Below are 19,969 nucleotides of genomic sequence, written 5' to 3' on the forward strand. Positions count from 1 at the left end.
ATGTCCATTCACAATAATACATTTTTGGTGTCCCCCCTGCTGTGTGAGTCCATCAGCAGCTTGTTTAGGTGGAGGAGTTGAGGATGCGGGAGTCTGCAGAGTCGGAGCGTTCTTCGTACTCCTCATCAGGCGAGTAGAGGCCGGGTTTGGACCCCAGCGTGCAGCTCTCCTCCTGGATGCTGATGCGCTGCTCCTCGGACTGTCTGGAGGGGAGGATGGCGGAGCTGCGGAACACGGAGCCCCCGGTCCCGGCGGGGCCTGCGGGGGAGAACGGCGACACGTACTGGGCCGCCGAGCGGAGCTGGTATTGCTGCTGCAGGGCCATGGTATTCCACAGAGTCACGTCGTTGTGCACGAAGGGGCTGCCCTGGCTGCGTGTCAGAGAGTTGCGCAACATGAGCGGGTAGCGCGTGGGCTGCGGGAAGGACGGGTGCTGCAGGGGGACACCCAGCGGGCCGGCGGACACCACGCCCGACGCAGAGTCGGATGTGAACCGGAGAGACTCGGGGACCCGGAAAGCAGAGCCCACCGACCACTTGGCGGTGGAGGACACCGGGTGGTAGGCACCCAGAGTGTGCTCGAACAGGTGTCCGTTTGAAGGCAGTAATAGGGCTTCCGGGTGCTGGTCGGCGTGCGGGTGCGCGCTCCTGTCAGGACCCTGGCTAGACAGCAGCATCTCGATGGCGCCCACCAGATCCCCCCCGCAGCCTCTGAGGATGAGATCCAGGACAGGAGGCTTGTGAGCGGGGAAGATCTTCTTGAGGACCTCCAGCGGCGGCCGGTTGGCCCGGAGGCTGAAGGGCAGGTTGATGGAGCCGGTGAGGCCTTCGATGAGCACGCTCTGCTCTCCGGAGCTGACGGGATGCTTGTGAGGACTCTCGGCTTTGGCTTCCTTCTCAGCGCTGCCGGCTTTGGGGAGGCTGTAGCGCCTCTCCTCCGGGTGGGAGGGCGTCTCTGGAGGCTCCGGGGTGTAGCAGGAGTTTGGTTTGGAGCCTTCGGGGGAGCTGACCGGCTCCTGCTCCTTCTCACTGGAGCTTCCCCCATTTTCACCCCCGGACCCCTCATCAGGACCCTCATCTGTCGGCTCTGCAACACAAGGGAACAAATAGTCAGGAAACAAGTTATAGTAGGAAACACAGAGGGTTCAAAACTGTTCCGCTTGCAGGAACGACATGCACAAATAAATTAAAGACACTAAACTGAATTCAGAAACATTTATGTTCTGCACTTTTATTCATTTCAAACTCCAATCCGCTCTAAACTCTCCTCAGGAGGAAACGTAACACACAATGCATCGCTTGCCAGCTTGTCTCCAACACAAAGATTGATGTGGATTTACTTTACTTTCCCCTCTCCAAAGCTGTTAACACAAAGTGCTGACTGTGTGTCAGTGAGGAATCTACCGTCGATGCCTTTTGACCACATTTTGTAAACAGATCGCTTGTTGCTCGGTAACATTTCATGTGAAGTTGACCTCCTGCAAGAGATATGGCGATTACATTCGATTGGTGCTGTCCTGCGCTGATTACTGTAATCTTTTAAACCACTCAGCTCCGTTTGTCAGCGAGGAGATGGAGCTGGTGTGGAGTCAGCTGCTCGGTGCTTGTGTCCAAATGTTTTATTCCCAGAAACCACCAAGTGGAGTCAAGTAAGGAAAATCAGGCATAGGCCTATAAGCACTTTTCTGTACGAGTGAAATATTCAATAGTTCAGTTATTACCACGCCGATATGTTGGAGGAAAATATGTATGTATATGTAATATGTACTTTTTCATAAAAACTAAAATAAACACTAATTTGCTCCACAATAAAAAGAAGGAGAAAACTACGGAAATACTGAAATTAGAACAGCTAGATCTGCGAGTTGATATTACAAATAAAAATATTAAACTTTAACCTTTTAGAAAATTGTTCCATGTCAAATAAAATTAGAATATCATGCACTTTTCAAACAAAAACAACAACATACATGAAAACATGAACCCATTACAGATGTTGTAGGAACGAATGAATTCTCAATAATAAATCAAACATATAAATGACGTTTGTTGATTTTGTTAAAAACCAACGTTTTTCTAAAATATGTTATAAAAATGTCACAAACCAAACATTTTATTTCACCTTCATCACAGATGCTATTTTCTGGTTTTTAACTCCTCACATGTCCTGTGTTTTTTGTTTTAGGCACATCGCCAAGCATGTAATAAAACATGATTTCTTTAATTCTGTTTCAGTCATTTGTGCTGCTGTTTCTCCCTCTGGGAATCAGTAAAGTTTTATCTTTCTTGTCTCATCTTGATGATTTAAAAAAGAATGAAAATAGTTTGACGAATCTATTCTTTATAGTAAAGGTGTCATTCATACGTAAATCAAAATGTAATGGAAAATGTGTTTGAGTGAATTTTGTGTAACTAAAATTTAACTTAAAAATGTACTCAAATGACAAAATCCTAAAGTTCTTTTGATGGTATTTACGGTACAAGTTTGTACAAGACATTAAATAAACATCTTAATCCCAACAGTCGTGTCTTGTTTTGTATTTATTTATTCATTTAGGAATGCATTTGCCTTGCCATATTTACAATTAAAAATATTTTTGTCAGGATTGTGTGAAAACTTAAAACAATTCACATAATAGATAGGCTATAGCTATCTTATATTACTAAATTATTCCTGGGAGAATCTGGCACTTTGTGATTTATTATTATTATTATTATTATTATTATTATTATTATTATTATTAATGAGTAGTATTCTTGTCATTATTTAGCAGTTTAAAGTTATTTCTGCAAATGTTTTGGTCACTTTTCCATTTATCATTCCATCAAATAAAACTAATAATTCATCAGAAATAAAAAAATGTTAAGTCAACTTTCTCCTGCAGTTCTTCTCGTTATTATCCTCCCACCTGTGCATGTCTGTGCTCCGGCCTGCACCGGCTCATTGCTGCTCCACCTCAGCTCCAGCTCGTCTGTCCTCGACGGGGCTCCCTGGTTCCCCTCGACGGCTCCGGGTATGCCGATGCCGGGCAGCACTCTGAGTGACTCCGGGATGAGGCTCTCCAGACTCTCGTTGGCCTGCTGCCTGCGGAGCGCCACCTGCGCCGCCATGACGCGCTGCCGCTCGATGATGAGGATGCACTTCTCGCAGGTGCAGTCCTTGAAACGGCAGTAGCGTTTGTGACCTTTGAGCCACGACAGCACTCCGTGGTTCCGGCACCGCGCGCACTTTGGGGTCCTCTGCAGCGGGGCCCGGGGCTGAGACACCGGAGCCCCCATGTACAGGTAGGGGGACCCGTAGCCATTCATTGTGACCGCGTGTTGTCCAGGACGCGCAAGTGCATCTGCGGAGAGGCGAGGCGGGGCAGGAGTGTTGTTGTCAGCAGCAGCAGCAGCAGCAGCAGTCCGAGAGATGGAGCTGGATGGAGCTGCTCAGCCACACGCATGACAGGATGAGGATAAGAGGTGTTGGCTTGTTTTGGAGGATCCACCTTTCCCCCGGCTGACAGCACAGATATGCATCAGGGCTGACACGCACTTATGGAGACGAGTAACCAAACGCTGTCACTCGCGTCAAAGCACGCTGCAAAAAATGTCCATGTGAGGCTGGGAGGGGAAAAAATGGCAGTGAGGATCAGATAATGTTTTCTTGCAAGGTTCACACGTTTGGAGAGACAATAACTTTATGTCAAGATTCAAGAAGACTCGAAACATTCTGTTTTGCGGTGGAAAGAAATATTCTCTCCATGTATTTAGAGTTTCTAAGACTTGATCCTGTAGCTCTCTGAAATGAAAAGTTGAGATTCTTCGAAGACACATACAGCTTCATCAATGGGAAGCTGCAGCATTATCTACACAAATAGTCCCAAAAAAGGTAAAAGTGCAGGACAGGCCTGTATGACAACTGTATAAACAAACAACTCCTAAAACATATATAAGAGGTTTAAAAGACACTCATAATTAGTTCTTTATATAATAGCCTATATACAATTTCAGTTATAACAATTCAACATGAAACAAAACAGAGAAAAGCATCATACAGATGTAACCCTGTTAGTTAAAGTCAAACTCAAATCAACTGATAATTATAATCCCAGCTGTAATAAATGAGACATTTTATAGACTGTATGCAGGGTTGCATCGGGATTACGCCATCATTTAAACATTTGTTAAATTAAAGATAAAGTTAAACTGCACGAGTTAGTGCATAATAATAGCACCATAAATTAATTAATAGCAGCATAAATATACACTGTAAAAGTTGTGTGTAGCCATAAGTCAACTGAATATAAAACGTGACATCCCAGCTGTTCATAATGAGGAAAACAACTGTCCCTGAATTAATCAAACTCTAATTAAACAATCATATGACTTTAAAAGACTAAATGCACGAGTCACTGCCGTTTCTATTGGCACCAATTTCTAGATTTTTAATTCAACAAGAAAAAAACACGATTTTGTTTTACTTAGAAATACTTAGAAACAGTGTAAACCTTTAGTCTGAAAGTCCCAAAACTCAACTGTTTCACTCAACTGTGAAACATGGGAAATCCCAGCTGTCAGAACTCAGATATCTTTAGATATATATTCCCAAAAATGTTAATTATTAGGAACTAACATCAGCATAACACATTCAAAGATCATCTATAAATTCATTTGGATTTTAAAAGTCATTACATCTCAGTGTTTCCCCTCCCTGTTGCCTGCAGGCCCACAGGCTATAAGACTTAATTCGGACAAAGTGCTGCAGCTTCTTGTACTTTTTACACAATCGTACATAACTTAGATGATTAGGTCTCTACATGTATAAAAACCCCTTTGGGAACTATGTCGAGGATGCTGATATGTCCCTTCTGCTGGACTAATAGAGGGCATTGAAACATAACACCGGACAAAGCCGGGGCCCATTTCTGACCGTAAAAAAGGTTTATTCAAGCAAATAATGGGATCCGAGCCTCGCGCAGCTTACAGAGAATAAGAGCATGGTAAACTTCCCCACATGAAGCCCGTCTCCAGGGCTATTAAGCTTTTAATTGGAAAATAGCAGAGGAAATTTCAAGGTGACTAGAGTGGCTTTGCAGTTTGTGCCGGCCGAGTAGATTTGTGAGGAGTGGGAGGCGGCGGGTGAACGCCTACACCACAACGCATAATAAATTTATTCATGTTGTTCGTTGATAAAAGACTAAAACACAAACCGGAATAAAAGTTTATACTGCAGGATGCATTGTAATTGGCATAAAACCAGATTTTTATTTATTTTTTTAATTTGATGCAAGTTGAAGATGCAGAAAGACTCTCTTCTCTTCTCATGCTGGATGTGCAAATGATAGAAAACACCAAATATAATGTAATCTACGAAAACAAATACATCTGTGTGTGATACTGTAGGCTAAGGACAGTAGGCTATTACATAACACATACCTTAGATCTTAAAAGGAATAAAGCTGGTTTCCATTACATAAAAAATAAACAGAGATGACACCTGAATAATATATAGGCCTACCATGCCTATTAAAAAATAAGAAGTAAAAACATTTAATAAAAATTCACAGACAAATGAATAAATAATAATAATAATAATAATAATAATAATAATAATAATAATAATAATAATAATAATAATATGATATAATAATACTAAGAGCCTCAGCTTTTCTTTACAAACTTTCAGATTTATTTTAATTATGACTAAATTATGAACAATCATAATCTTGCGCTGCGGTAGTTAGCCTCAAGCTATCTGTTAGCTCAGTCACGTTTAGCAGCTTCTTTGTATTTTCTCTGCACACTTCTTTTTACTTTCCCCTGATGTTTAGTTCACCATAACTCATCAGTTATTGTACAAACGTGTTTGAAGAAGGAAAATAAAGCAAACAAGTTTTGCTAAATGTCAGTTAGCAAAATCGTTAGCTTAACGCTAGCTAGGTCAGTAATGTGGCCAATAGGTTCAGTTTATTCAAAAGCAGTATTGTACCATCGACTCATAACTGCCCGTAAATCTTTGGTGGTTTGTGGGACAGTTTTGAAGTACTCAGCAGAGGTTAAATAGTAAATATGAAAAGTGAATGATGTTGATATGCTAATAAGCTACTTTAGCTTCCTCCATTCAGGACTCTCCGTCCCTCCAAAGCTGAGAGCTCAGCTCCGCATTGCAATACATCCAATAGTTATTGAGACATTTCACTCAAAACCACAACCTCAAGAGAAAAGGTCAGTGGATCACCAAAGTCATGAAGATTCATCCTCTGGGGGACATGAATGTCTGCGCAAAATTTAACAGAAATCCACCAGGTGGGTATTAAGATTTTTTAGTCTGGACCAAAGTGGAAACACCAAACAATGCAATGCTGCTGATGGATTAAAAAAATAAAAACATAAAGGAAAGTAAACACAATTTTATCTTAAAGAAATGTCATTCTTATTACTATATCACAGTCATAGATTAAAGGTTATAAGCTATACGATTGTATCCCTCAATACTAACCAATTTATATGGTCAAAATACAGTCACATATTTAATGGTGTCAAATGTTGTTAGCTAGTTAAGCTTTATGTATTCAGGAAAAGCAAGACAGACTTGAAAATAAATTACCTACTGTATACACAACGAGTAAATGCATTCACTCAAACCCTCTCACTATAACAATCACATGTTTTTACAAGCTGACTGACTGACTATGTAACCAATCTGAAGTCGATCCCTTCACATGATTCTCATTCAGGATACAGTTCAACATAATGTCTCCACATGCACAAACTTGACACAATTGGGACTTAAGAGATATCCTGCTATAAAAGAGGGTCATGATTTCAAATTGCATACAGCCTCCACCACTGATTTACTACCACGACTTTAGTCCAGACTGAACTAGGACAACATGTCATGTTCCCCAGATGATGAATCACAGCGACTTCAATGATCCCTTGACTTTTAATGTACATATAAAACTGATTAATTTCCCATTAGCTTCAGCTGTGCATTGCGTTTAACGCTAATTAGCAAATGTTAACAAGCTGAACTAAGATAGTGAACATCGTAAACCTTATACCAAAAAACACAAGATAAAACATCAGCATGTTAGTATTTGATTTTAAGGATTTTCACAAAGTCAAAGAATATGTTTGTGCAATGAAGTTAACATTTCAATCCCTCCTTCAACATCTTGGACCTCATGTTTATATTAGCAGAGGAAACTCCTCCAGCAGGGCCCCCTTCAGGAGCAGGAGGAGGAGCTGACCTCTGCTGAGTGGGGTTATTATTAGGTGCTGATTGGGGGCGTCGCTGCCACTCAGAAGTCCTGTCACAGAAACGCTGATTTAAGTCTCCCCGGGGAGGCGGGACAGCGAGCTCCTACAGAGGAATTAGCCGGACGTCTGAATTAGTGAGAACATCAGTCAGCAAGCATCAGTCTCCGGGGAAAAAGGAAAAGTCTGTGGGTTTTTTAGGCTACTATTAAGTAAGTTAAAGCAACAATATGAGCACTACATTTAGACATTAGAAACATTTCTATTTTACTAATTGTATATACACTATTTTTGAGTTTGTCACTACAAATATTGGCTCGGAGAAACAAGTAGCAAAACATTTAATGCATAATGTGTAAAATTCAATATTGTTAAAAGGAAAACATTTCTATAACTGCAGTATGTGTATCTATCAAAATGATCCTCCAATAAAAAGTTATCTTACTACTGTAAGGTAGTTTGACTAAAGAAACTTCAAATATTTTTAAAAATGAATTTCTAAGGTTACAAACATTATTGATAAATGTCAGTTATTGTAATTAATACCACATATAATGCTAAAGAATACATTTTTCACGGTCATACTGGTCAATGAATGACAGAAATCCAGTAGGGAATGTAAGGCCTACATCATTATTGATTAAGTACATGAATTTATTGACATTTATCATATTTGTCAGCACTGCCAAAGCCGCGTATATAACAATAATTCCTAGAAATATAAGTAATCAATGATCTGGACCCAGATAAGTGGCAGAAAATTGATTAGTTAATCATTTATGTACGTTTTTGCTAAAATGAACACTTGGCCATTATAAGTCGATGAGCTGAGGAGAATCTTTATGACGAGAAAGAGTTTTGGTAAACAATATTATTAAAAATGAATTAATACTGTCAACATCAGTTCACCAGCCTTTATAAGATTGTTAAAACAGTAATGGCTAATTTAAAATAACTTTCTCTACGCCATGTTTGTTCATTTCTATATTGTTTTATTACTTATAATTCTCTTTATTGTATTGTATTTACCCATCAGGGCAACAACTATAGCTGTCCACTTTTATTTTTGTTTGTTTTGGATTTTTGGTTATGTAACTACGTCAATATGCCTTCTTGAGGGGTCATCGTGGAATAAAGACAAATGTCTAAAAGTCCGTTATGAAAAGGAGACATATGATTAATGCGTAAGTAAAGTTGTTTGTGAATAATATCTAAACAATTTTCTGAAGGTTGATTTTCTGATTGGCTGGCAGCAGTGTTGGAGCAAGTATTCAAATGCTTTAGTTAGTAAGTAAAAGTAGAAATACCAAGACATACAAATGCTATGTTACAGGTACTTGTACTTGTAATTGAGTACTAAACTGTGACTATTGATAATTTTAGTATATTTTCCTGATTCTACTTACATACTTTAACATGACATTTTCAAAGTACTTTTACTTTAGCATTTGAATACTACGGCAATTTCTGCTCTGCTTCTGTAGACAAGGCTCAGGCATGAATACAGTATACAAACAGACAAAATGTAACTTTATCCATTTCTAATATCTGGATGTATGCATCTGATCCACTTGTGCTGCACTGTTCTCCGAGCAGGTGTAAAGACAAATGATGGGTAACGTCCTCAGTTTAGTTGTGGACGCACAGCGTCACAGCGGCCTGTTAACTTGCTTTGGTCTGTCTAGTTCAGCCTGTTTATTGGTGCTTGGCTCTCAGGGCTGGACGTTTATGACCGGAGCTCTGCCTGTCCTTCAAACAGCACTGTGATCCTCCAACTGCTGGTCAGCAAGCAGAGAGAGGACCATCAGCTACATCCACTGCCCACATACATCGGGATTAGCTTTTTAAAATATACTCAAGGGATAGTAGACGGAAATAGAATTGATAGACGAGTAAACAATGTACATTTCCTGCTTTAATCTCTTGTCCGACACACTCATGTTAAACATACAGGGGATGAGAACAGCTAAAGATAATTGAGACGTGTTTAAATGTCATTTAAGTTGAGACTCAACACAAGTTGGGTGGAGCGATGCTGGAAGTTGCATGATGCCACATAATCATACCAATAAACAAGGTAACAAAGTTAAATAAAAAGTTGTAACTGGTTGATCTGTAACTTAGCATTTCCTGTTTTGTTTGTTTTACTGCTACATTAAATGAATTGTGTCTTTATCCATATGAAGTTTGTGCGCCTTTTTCTGATTTAATTTTGTGACAAGCAGCTCCAGATCTTTCTGTTTACAGTTCTCAGTGATTTGATCTTTAACTTTGGCACAAATATCAATTTGTGTTAATTTGATTTGAATACATAACATAAGGTCATCAATCCTTTAAAATAAACATTTCCTCTTAGTTAAATAAATGAATATATTGTTTCCCAACACTATACTATTGTCATATATACTTAACAGCATTAGTAAATGGTTTGGACACAGCTAAGTTATGATAACTATCCTAGCAGAGCTTTTATTCTATCTCTATATTGACCTCGATTTAAACTGATTTGCTTTTGGTCTTTATATCCTCAACCACCCAATTGATGTATTTGTAATCCAGTCGGCTGGGCAACTGAGAGTAGCCTCGTCTGATGTGAAAATATAATCTAAAAAGATCTTAGTTTTAAGTTTCCACCTCTGAGCTCACTGCGTCCTCCTCCAACACTTCCTGTCTGTGTCGAGGGGCCATCACTCCACCCCGAGGTGTCACGGAGGGATCCGAGCAGATTTTATCTATTACGGGGAGGGCATGATTCATGGAGGCAGAGGCAGCTCAAGGAAAACCAATCCTGTGACAATTTCTCCCCTGCGCTGAACACCGGGGCGGCGGCAGCAGCTACAGAAGGACAAGGCAAGCGGCAGGCGGTCGCCCCTGACAACCGTGATAAAATGGCCTTCCTTAACTAAACTCGTAAAGCACGGGGCAATAAAACTCAATCTTCTGTAAAATCCAATTAAGTCATTATCTGACTGATTGTATCTTTAATTGAAAACAGAAGTGACAGTAAATTTCTGTGATATATCAGGATCAATCGATACTGCTGTGCAATCCGGTCTCAAGAGGTGATTTATAATGTCCAAGCCTTATAGGTAACTCCACATTCTTCTCTCTAAAACCACTGGTGGATGAAATTAAGAGTAAGTGCGTTTCATAAAAAAACAAGATGGTCACGTTATTGATTACAACAGATGGGGCAGAATCCAATGAATGTTCCCACAGCGCAGCAGAAAGAAAATACAAGTAATTTTCTTTGTCCGTTTTATATTGTTGTTTCCAGCATCACATTTACACTCCATCACTTTGGAGCGTTTTTATTTCCGGAAAACTTGTAGCGACATAAACTCCAAGAATCCAAATTACTTTTGTTGCTGCCTTATTCAAACACAAATAAACACTTTCAAAGCATGCAGTTGGAAGTAATTCTGCATAAAACACAAAACACATCAACGATATGCAGTACAGTGGTATACTGGTCAGCAAAATCTCCTCTGAATTGTTCTTTTTAATTAACACTTAAACAACACAACTCAAAAGTGGGCAACACAGGATCACTTTCACAAAAACAAAAACAACTTTTGGGGTAATTACTTACACAAAGAAACACTGTGACCGGTTATTTTATCTGAAAAACACAACTAACATTTACTTTTATTATCTATTAATCTGCTGATTATCTGGGTCAATAAAGCATCAAACAACAATGAAAAATGGCAATTTCCAAGACATCAAGGTGACATAACAACAGTCCAAAACCCAAAGATATTCAATTTCTTCAATTTAAGACAAGACAAATCAGCAAATACAAACATTTGAGAAGCTAAAGACATTTAGCATTCCTTTGCTTGAAAAATGATTAACGGATTCATTTCCTGGGATAACTAATCAAATGTTTTACAGCTCTACACATCACTGCTTCAAATCCAGCTCCTCAGCCTCTGCTGTATCTACAAGGCCGTACCAAAGTGTGTAAACAGTAACCCGTGTGCATAGTAAAAACTCCTGGCCTGAAGGGGTTAAATATACAATAGACATGCAAATTCTGTGGAATAAACGATGCCGCTGGATTGGTGCCATAAATAAGCAGCCGGTGCTCATCACACGCCAAAGCAACAGAGGGAAACATGATTTATGTCTAACCTGCCTGTTTCCTCCAGTCCCATGTTGTCCTGCAGGAGGATTTCCCCGAGTCTCTCTGCAGGGTCTTACTCTACTTCACTCTTTAATTCAGTGACACGTTTATTCATGCAGTTTTAGCATCTTTTCCAAAATGATTTGATTGTTGATCAGGGAATAGTTGCATTGGTGCAGGTCAAAAGATATTCGTGCATAAATCTGGGCGAAATTGTAACACGCTGATATCTCAGCCAATATCAGCGTGTTGCAGGTATTATTATGATATCGGTGTTTAGGGCAAAAGGAAATTGCTGTTCAGAAATGCCATAGAGATGTTTGTCATTTAGATTTGATTAGTTTATTTAATGTCTGATAAAATACTTTATCTTGGTCACAAATTCATATAATTCTTATTTAAGGAATCAAAAATGTTTAAAATGTGTCTATGAAAAACATCTGATGTCTCAGTTTTAACTCTAAAATATCGACACTTCAGCCTCTAAAGTCCAGTATTGTTGGGCTATAATCTTTACAAAATCTTAATGACAATTATTATATATTTATAAGAAAAGCTCTAACATATTGAAACACAGTATAGCCGTTTAAATGCTCTTCAAACAACTACTTATGTAACTTAACACTCCCTGAAAGTCTTTATTCCGCTGACCTCCGGTGGTTTCATGTCTCACCGGGCTGCCGTGATGTAAAGTGTAAAGTGTCACCATGACATCACTGTTGGGAGCGCTCACAGGTGAAACACACTTGAAACTTTCCACCAAAGAGGGAAGCGAACGCTGCTTTTCAGCCTAATGTTAAGTTACTATTTAACCTCGACATCTTTTGACCAGTAAATCACCAAATCAGTGCTTACTGGGAAGGATGGGCTCAGCTTTGTCTACTGGTTTCATGGAACACAAAACAGATTTCAAAAGATGACAAACATATGAAACTAATACCAACTGAATAATAACAATAACAACGTATTGTTGCACGTCAACCAGGGAAATATTACAAAGAACTAAGGCACGCACTCGCTCCATTGGGCCAAATTTGGAGTGTTTGATTACAGATTTTCCGTTTAAAAAAATAAATCTTCAAACACTAAGTCTGTATTCTGATTGTCAATAGCTAGTCCACTAATATCTAACTCATGGAAACACTTCATGGCTGATGCTGTGTGAAAACCACACGAGTACCTTTTACAGTAAGCTAGAAAAGGATTTGAATATCATTATTCTGCATGTTGAGACACTTTATCTTTTGGATCTTTACTCTGCACTAACAGTTGATTTCCAAAGAGGAAAAATAAATACGAACCCTTACAAATACACAAGTCACCGTCTAGTTTGAATTATTTGGTCCAATTCTGATTACTGCTAACCGAGTCATTTTAAAATCATCTTTAGAAACTCTTAACAGTGCTTCTCAGATTTTGAAGAGGCTTCAATAAAAGATGTAACAGCTTTGAGGCTTAAAATGAACTAAAATACATAAACAATCTGTATTATCAGCTACGGTAGTGGAATATAGCTCCTGGACAGAAACACAGAAACCTGCTGCAACACTGAACTATGACGTTTTTTGCTCAACTGATCTCATTTTGCTTTTTAATATCATCCTTAGCTTCTTTTATTTGTCGGCGTCCCCATCGATGATGGAGTCGACAGTGAAGTTCGGCGTCTCGCTGCCGACCTCACACGCGTTGACGTCAGCGTTAACCAGGGTGCTGATGGACCTGCAGGTCATGGTGGAGTTGTGACTGGTGGTGATGCTGCTGGGGGAGAAGGCTGCAGGGACGAGACGGACAGGAGTTACTGTTACTTTCGTTACTAAATATTATAATATTATATACGTTCATCAACAAACCTTTTCTTTTCATGACTAGGACAAGACGGGACCGATGTCTTTAAACGCTAACTGTGACGATACCAACTTGCAATATCGTTGACGAGACTAAAATGTAGCTTAAAAAACTAAAACTTTAACAAACACACCGCTCGGTTCGTCTCTGTCATCAGTCCTGACAATGACAACTATGATGCATAAAGTTAGTGTTTTGTGAGCAGTCAGGAGGAGAGCTGCCTTCTTTGTGTTTTTCATCAGATAATGATAAGATACAATCTTATGTGAAAGTTTGTTTTTGTTCCATATAATCTGATGGCTAAAAAAGGACATTTGACACGGGACTAAGACTAAATTTACAAATTGCTGACAAAACAGTTTGACTAAAAGTTTACTGAAATGTAATGACTTTTTGTTGACTAAAGCTATGAAGGATAAAAATTACTAAAATGTAAACTGACGAGCATTTATGCCTGAAGTGTAAGACTAAATATAAAATAGCTGCCAGAACGAGCAGTGCAGGAGAGTCTGATCAGAGATCCACTGAGAAGGCTAGCTGATGCACTCAACATCTCAATATGCTTCAAGTTGGTGTGTAGGCGTGGAGAGCTTCTCTTTCACAACTACTTCTGTCAATTTTCATGTGAAGAAACAAGAACAATGACATGAATGTCTGAAGTGTGCCCCCCCCCCCTTCCCTGATTAGTACGATTCATCGCGTCTTGACCCTCTGCATCACAGCTTTTCTCTCCGCCGTCAAGTGTGGCAAACGTTTGTTTTCTTCCATGCTAGGATTGTGGCTCTAAACATGTCCGTCGGTCCACCGCTCGTCCAGACTTAAATATCTCAAAAACTATTGGCATGTGTTGCCATAACATTTTGTTCAAACATTCATGATGGCTAGATAATGAATCCTTCTGACTTCGGTGGTCCTCTGACAGTTTTCACTTATCCAGTGAAATCTCTCAACAGTCACGATCGACTTGCACAAAGTTTGGTAAAGACAGTCGAGGTTCCCCGACGAGTGATCGTAATGCCTCCAGATGAATTGTAATCACTTTACAAACCATTTCATTCCCTAATGAGGTATATCCGATGCATCGACATTATCTGGATGAGAGCATCTGCTAAATGCCCAGACCTGTAATCTGTAAATGCTTCACATTTTGAGGAACTTCTGGTCATCTTGTGTACGTCATGTGTTGATACTGACAGGACACTGCATTGACTCACGCAGTCCCCAACGTGAGACCAACATCTTTACCAATATCTCTCCAAAAACTCTCCCATCACAAAATGTATTTGGATAAAATACCACTTCTATGAAAATATTTACACATCAGAATTATGGGTTGAAAAAAACCCATTAAATTGTTGTCCCACGACACTAAAGTATGTTTATGTATTCGAAAAGTAAATACACCTCAAATCTCTCGCATCTCTTTCAGGTATTGAGCTACAAATCTTGTTTCTTGGATACTCCTCAAAGTCATTAATATGATAAATTCATATTGCCTCGTGTAGGTAGCAACAGCACACATAAAATAAAAAATGTCTTTGTACTGTAAAGCTAGTAAATAAAAAGGAGAGGAGAAATACTATCGTAAGACAGAGAGGACTCTTATCATCAGCGCTGCGGAGTAAATCATGCTCTCTGTATTTACCGGATATAAATATGACCGCACAGGGAAATGATTCCTCAGGATTCATAGCAAATTGAATCAGTCAGAAAGAAAAGATCATGAAAGCTACTGTATGATCATTTTAACACGAGTCTACAGCTACTGCACACACTGATGACACTGAGGACAGCAGACATCAGGCTGGTGCACAGCAATCAGACATTCAAGTGTTAACGTTTAATTATTTATCACTTAAGTAAATAACATTCAACAGTTACAGCTTCTCCAATGAGAGGATTTAGTCCAAAGACCAAAGAGAGAGAAATAACAAATTTAAGGTAAGATAGAACGTGGTCATCCTGAGGGAAACGCTCGTGCAGCAGTCGCAGTACAAAGTAGGAAAGAGCGCGAATATAAAATATTAAAAAGGCACAAAAATATCAATGAACAGAATATTCAAAATACAACGTAACTCGTGTGACCCACGGAAAGACAGTGATACCAACAAACGAGATGTTTTATGATGCTTTGGGACCCTGTGATAGGAAACTAAAGATTATATAAGTTATCAATATTTCCATTAATAAATAAATAAATTGTGTCAGAAAACAGAGAAGATACCCGTCATGGTTTCCTAAAGCCGGAGGATCTTGTTGATCGCAGACAAACATCTCAAAACTGATTCATCGCTTCAGCTCTAATTTCCACAATTTCTGAAGTTGTATAGTGTATACCATAAACTGATCAATCTGGGAATTGTTTTCAATTAAGTGATAATTTAAAATGATCATTGGTGGCGCCCCAGTTCTGCTGCTCAGATATTTTATTCCGCTGTAGTATTTTAATCCTTTCAATGCTTTTTAGTTACAAAAGAAGCAAAAGTTCTCAAACGTCTGAACAGAAGCAGCCAAGAGCTTTGCCTCAATGACATTACTGTTATTACTATTATATGAATTGTTGTTCAAATCAGGAATTATCAATGAATACGTTAACAAGACTATAATAAGACCATTGATGCTAGATTTTTGTACTTTCGCTACAAACTCATTGTGACCAGTAACCCAAAAAGTTTTCTTGTTTCATGTAAAGTGAATATTTTGGGTTGTGGACTGTTGGCTGACAACACGAGAGATCTGAAGATGTCACCTTGGGCTTTGAGAAGCTACAATTGACATTTTTTCCACTGTTTTCTGAGATTTAACAGACAAAATGATTAATCATTTAATCAACACAATGATCTGCAGATCTATCTTGAAAACAATCATTAGTTGCCGTCCTGATCATCAGAGACATAAACGTACTGGCTCTTAAAGGCAGATCTGACCATGAAGAGAAACCATTTCATGAAATGCATTATCTCACAAAATATAAGAACACGATGTATCGTTTCTAGTTTTTTAAAGAGTGTTGAGTATCAACATTGTCGTATAATTCCTCCAAAAATATTTAAAGCTGCTCCAGTCAAAGCCTAAATGTAGCCGTTTTTTAAATGATCTGATTATCACAGACCTTATTCAAATATATACATATATGTTTACTCAGAATAACCTCCTGATCAGGATAACATTAACATAAATAACAGCAGTGTTTCCCAGAATCCTGTCTTCTCCATTTGCCTCCCTCATGCTTCCTCATCCCTCACCCTCCACCATCTCTCTCTCTCTCTCTCTCTCTCTCTCTCTCTCTCTCTCTCTCTCTCTCTCTCTCTCTCTCCTCAGCAGTGGAGGGGTGGTGGGAGGGGAACAGAGGAGTAATTTTTCTCCTCATTAACTTCCTGATAGGTTTCGGACTCCAATTTTGGCCCGTCTGCAGTTTGTCACCAATTCCAAACTGGCAGCTCAATCGTTAATACTAATGTTTGTGTAGCTAAGTGCACCTTGCTCTCAGCGGCCTTCTTGTACAGCATGTGGGTGGAGGAGAGCAGCAGCTGTGAATTAGCCCCGTTCACTGTTAATTCTCTGCCTGTTCATCAGCAGGAAATCTATGATGTATAATTAAAGTGTGAAAGCAACTGGACGTGTTAGTTTCACTGGAGATGTTAAATCACGACACAACGCTTGTACACATGTTCTGTGCTGCATCCGACTGTCCTCTGCTCGCCTGTTTAATACAGATTAATGTTGCTGAAACGCCACAAAGACTTCTCAATTAGTCTTCGAGCCTCTGTTGATGACACTAAGCTAATTAAATAAGTCATTGTTTTTGTCAATTACATTTTTACATTATTTGTTTGATTTAACCATTCATTGTCTGGTCTAAATAAAACCAGAGTTTTTAGATCTTAAAGTGACGTCTTGACATTGCTTGTTTGGACCAAAACAAATAATTCAAAATATTCACTTTACAATTGTATAAAAGGAAAACAAGCAGCCACATAATGTTTGGCATTTTGCGCACACATCTTGATCAATTACTTAGTTTGTGTTAATGAATGTTCTGTTGATGGACCCATTATTACTTCACTAGTCTAAGTTTACACATCATCGTCTTGTAAGTGGATATCGCAGATGTGTCGGCAAACAGTCACATATTTACACATCCAGCACTTCAGAGCAACATTATCATTTAGTCGTGTTTCTGGTCAGCTGATAAATGTAAAGTTACATTTCTATTAATATTTTCGATCTTTGACTTTTTGTTTGATTTGGTGAGTTATTTAAATTAAACTAACTAGTTCCATCCAGTTACTTTGGTCAAAGTACAAAAGAATAAGCATCAAAATTCAAGTACTCATTATGCAGAACGGCCCATTTCAGAATAACTGTTGATGCAATAATGTGATCGTACAGTGGAGCTCATTTTAACTACGCTACATACTGCTGGGTAGTTTAATCTTTAATAATGCATTATCATATTTTGTTTGGTGATTTTAAGTAACCAGTAACTAAAGTTATCAAATAAATGCAGTGGAGTACAATTACAATATTTGCCTCTGAAATGTAGTGTAGAAGCATAAAGTAGAACAAAATGGAAATACTCAAGGAAAGTGCCTTAAAGTTGTACTTAAGTACAGTACTTGAGTAAAAGTACTTCAAGGCACTTTCCACTTCAACACTTTGAGGCTAATGCTGTGACAGCATACTTTAGCTGATACTGTATGTATGTTACAGTTGTGAGTGGTAATACCTGCACTTCTCTTATTATGAACCCCAAACCATGAACAGTGCGGCTCTTGTGTAATAAAGGCTCTATCTTCAGTTCAGACTGGGGACGGAAAATAACAAAACAAACTGAACTTGCTGATGAATGAACTTTTGCCCTTTTCCCAGTCACTCAGCACTCTATATAAGATTTCCAAACTATTAAACAGTCTTTGTGTGGAATAACAAAAGGAAGTTTTTTTAACCTCCCACTTGTCCTATTAAGAAAAGGGGGGGAGGGGGGGAGGGGAGGAAGGGGGGGGGTGAATCAAGGTGCAATCATTTCTGCTGCTGGGAACTAAAGCTCAGATGTGAGAGGAGATGGTAATTCAGTCTGATGCAGCGGGGATAATCTCTCTCATACTCTACACTCAACCACCCTACACAAGGGTCATAGGGGTAGATAACACTTAAGTAAACACACACACTCACGGGCATGCACACACACACACACACACACACACACACACACACACACACACACACACACACACACACACACACAGGATTCTGCATTAAACTGTTAGCATTGTCAGCTACAGAAGTATCTGGAAGAACAACTGCAGACATGATGATAATTGAACATGAGAAAGTAATGAACATGTATGTATGCCATGATGATCATATCAGGGCTTCAACTAACCTTTATTTGTTATCATTAATTAATCTGCAGGTTTATTCTCTCAATTCATAGATTTATTGTTCAATCCTTAAAATTAATAGTTAAAAATGCAACACGATTTACTGAAAGTGCCACCTTGAAAAGTCTTGTTTTGTTAAAACCAATATGCCATATTACGATACTACGGCATCACATCATCTAGGCTCACATCACAATATCGATATATATATTGCCCAGCACTACTAGAAAATGTTTGCTATTTTTGCTTCGTCAATGACTGAAATAATGGATTGATTTTTTAAAAAGTAATGTATTTTATCTTATATATTTTATACTGCATGGTATATGGACACGCCTGTGCAGAAAGACATTAAGAAATGAAAGTGTATGAAACAGTCATTTAAATGACAAATGTCAGAGTCATTTTAAATGAGTTTAAAGTCAGTCCTCTATATTTAAAACATTAATGATAAATTCATTGTGTTGACACACTTGCTTCACAGCGTGTTGTTGTGGTTAAATCACATTAATAGGGATCTTAAACACAATGTAACATCCATTCGGAGCCTTTTCCGGAGCTTGTATCTCGAATTTGCTCAGTGTGACAACATTCAATGCACAAACTGCTGGTTACTAAAAATGAATCACCTGTTTGAATTGGTCAGTGCTGTCCAGGGACAAGAGCACTTAGTGGAGCTTATCATCACGGGAACAAAAATTCAATCTTAAGAATGAAGAGTTGCCTGTCACATGACAAGGTTGGTCTGGGATTAAATGGCTCCCATTATAATGATACGAGCTGTGTCTAAAAGAGAAACGTCCCTGGCCAGTTTGAGAAGGTCCCACGGGTGTCCAACTGAGGACGACCCTTGTAGACCCTCTCCAGAGACGATATGGGCGTCTGCCTCCTCATCATCAGGCCAGCAGCAGGACTTAATGGCCCAGAAAACTCAGTCAAAGAGCAGACAGGCTTTAAATACTGAACAGTGGAGGCTCGTGTTCACACCGCAGACCTTCACCCTCAGTTTCAAATCACTGCTCATATCTGACTTTTCTTGAATGACTCGTCTTTTATGATGCAACCGATGCCGAAAAGACATCAATTAATCGTTTCCAACACATTTCTGTTACCGTATGTGCATTAAATAAACTGAGGCATCTCATGCAAAGCACAACTTGTCTGCATAACACTAAAGTTATGTTTTTTATACTACTAAACTGTTTTACCAAATACCGTACGTTTTTGTGGAAACTGAATTCTTATTTGTTTATTTTTATCATTGAGTTAGTGCTATGTTTTGTTTTAAAACGATGATGCTTTAATGTCTTAACATACCACATTACACATTGCATCATGCTCATTATAAAGAAAATCAACTGTTAGAT

General features: G+C 39.0%; 2 protein-coding genes across 2 annotated transcripts in view; both read right to left on the bottom strand.

Annotated features, from left to right (window-relative positions):
* dmrt3a (doublesex and mab-3 related transcription factor 3a) lies at positions 1-3,308 on the bottom strand. The gene is made up of 2 exons (XM_029439864.1): positions 2,909-3,308; positions 1-1,077 (listed from the first exon to the last, which is right to left on the bottom strand). Exons 1-2 carry the CDS (start codon positions 3,306-3,308, stop codon positions 65-67), a joined length of 1,413 nt encoding a protein of 470 aa, XP_029295724.1. The 3' UTR covers positions 1-64.
* An 8,321-nt stretch (positions 3,309-11,629) lies between these two features.
* Positions 11,630-19,969, bottom strand: part of dmrt1 (doublesex and mab-3 related transcription factor 1) — a 31,479-nt gene continuing 23,139 nt past the window's right edge. Inside the window, exon 5 of the mRNA XM_029439865.1 lies at positions 11,630-13,144. Coding sequence (XP_029295725.1) covers positions 12,987-13,144 — 158 coding nt within the window. The 3' untranslated portion in view covers positions 11,630-12,986. The remainder of the gene's footprint in view (positions 13,145-19,969) is intronic.

This window comes from Cottoperca gobio, chromosome 9 (assembly GCF_900634415.1).
Source record: "Cottoperca gobio chromosome 9, fCotGob3.1, whole genome shotgun sequence".
In the NCBI taxonomy this organism is placed as follows: domain Eukaryota; kingdom Metazoa; phylum Chordata; class Actinopteri; order Perciformes; family Bovichtidae; genus Cottoperca; species Cottoperca gobio.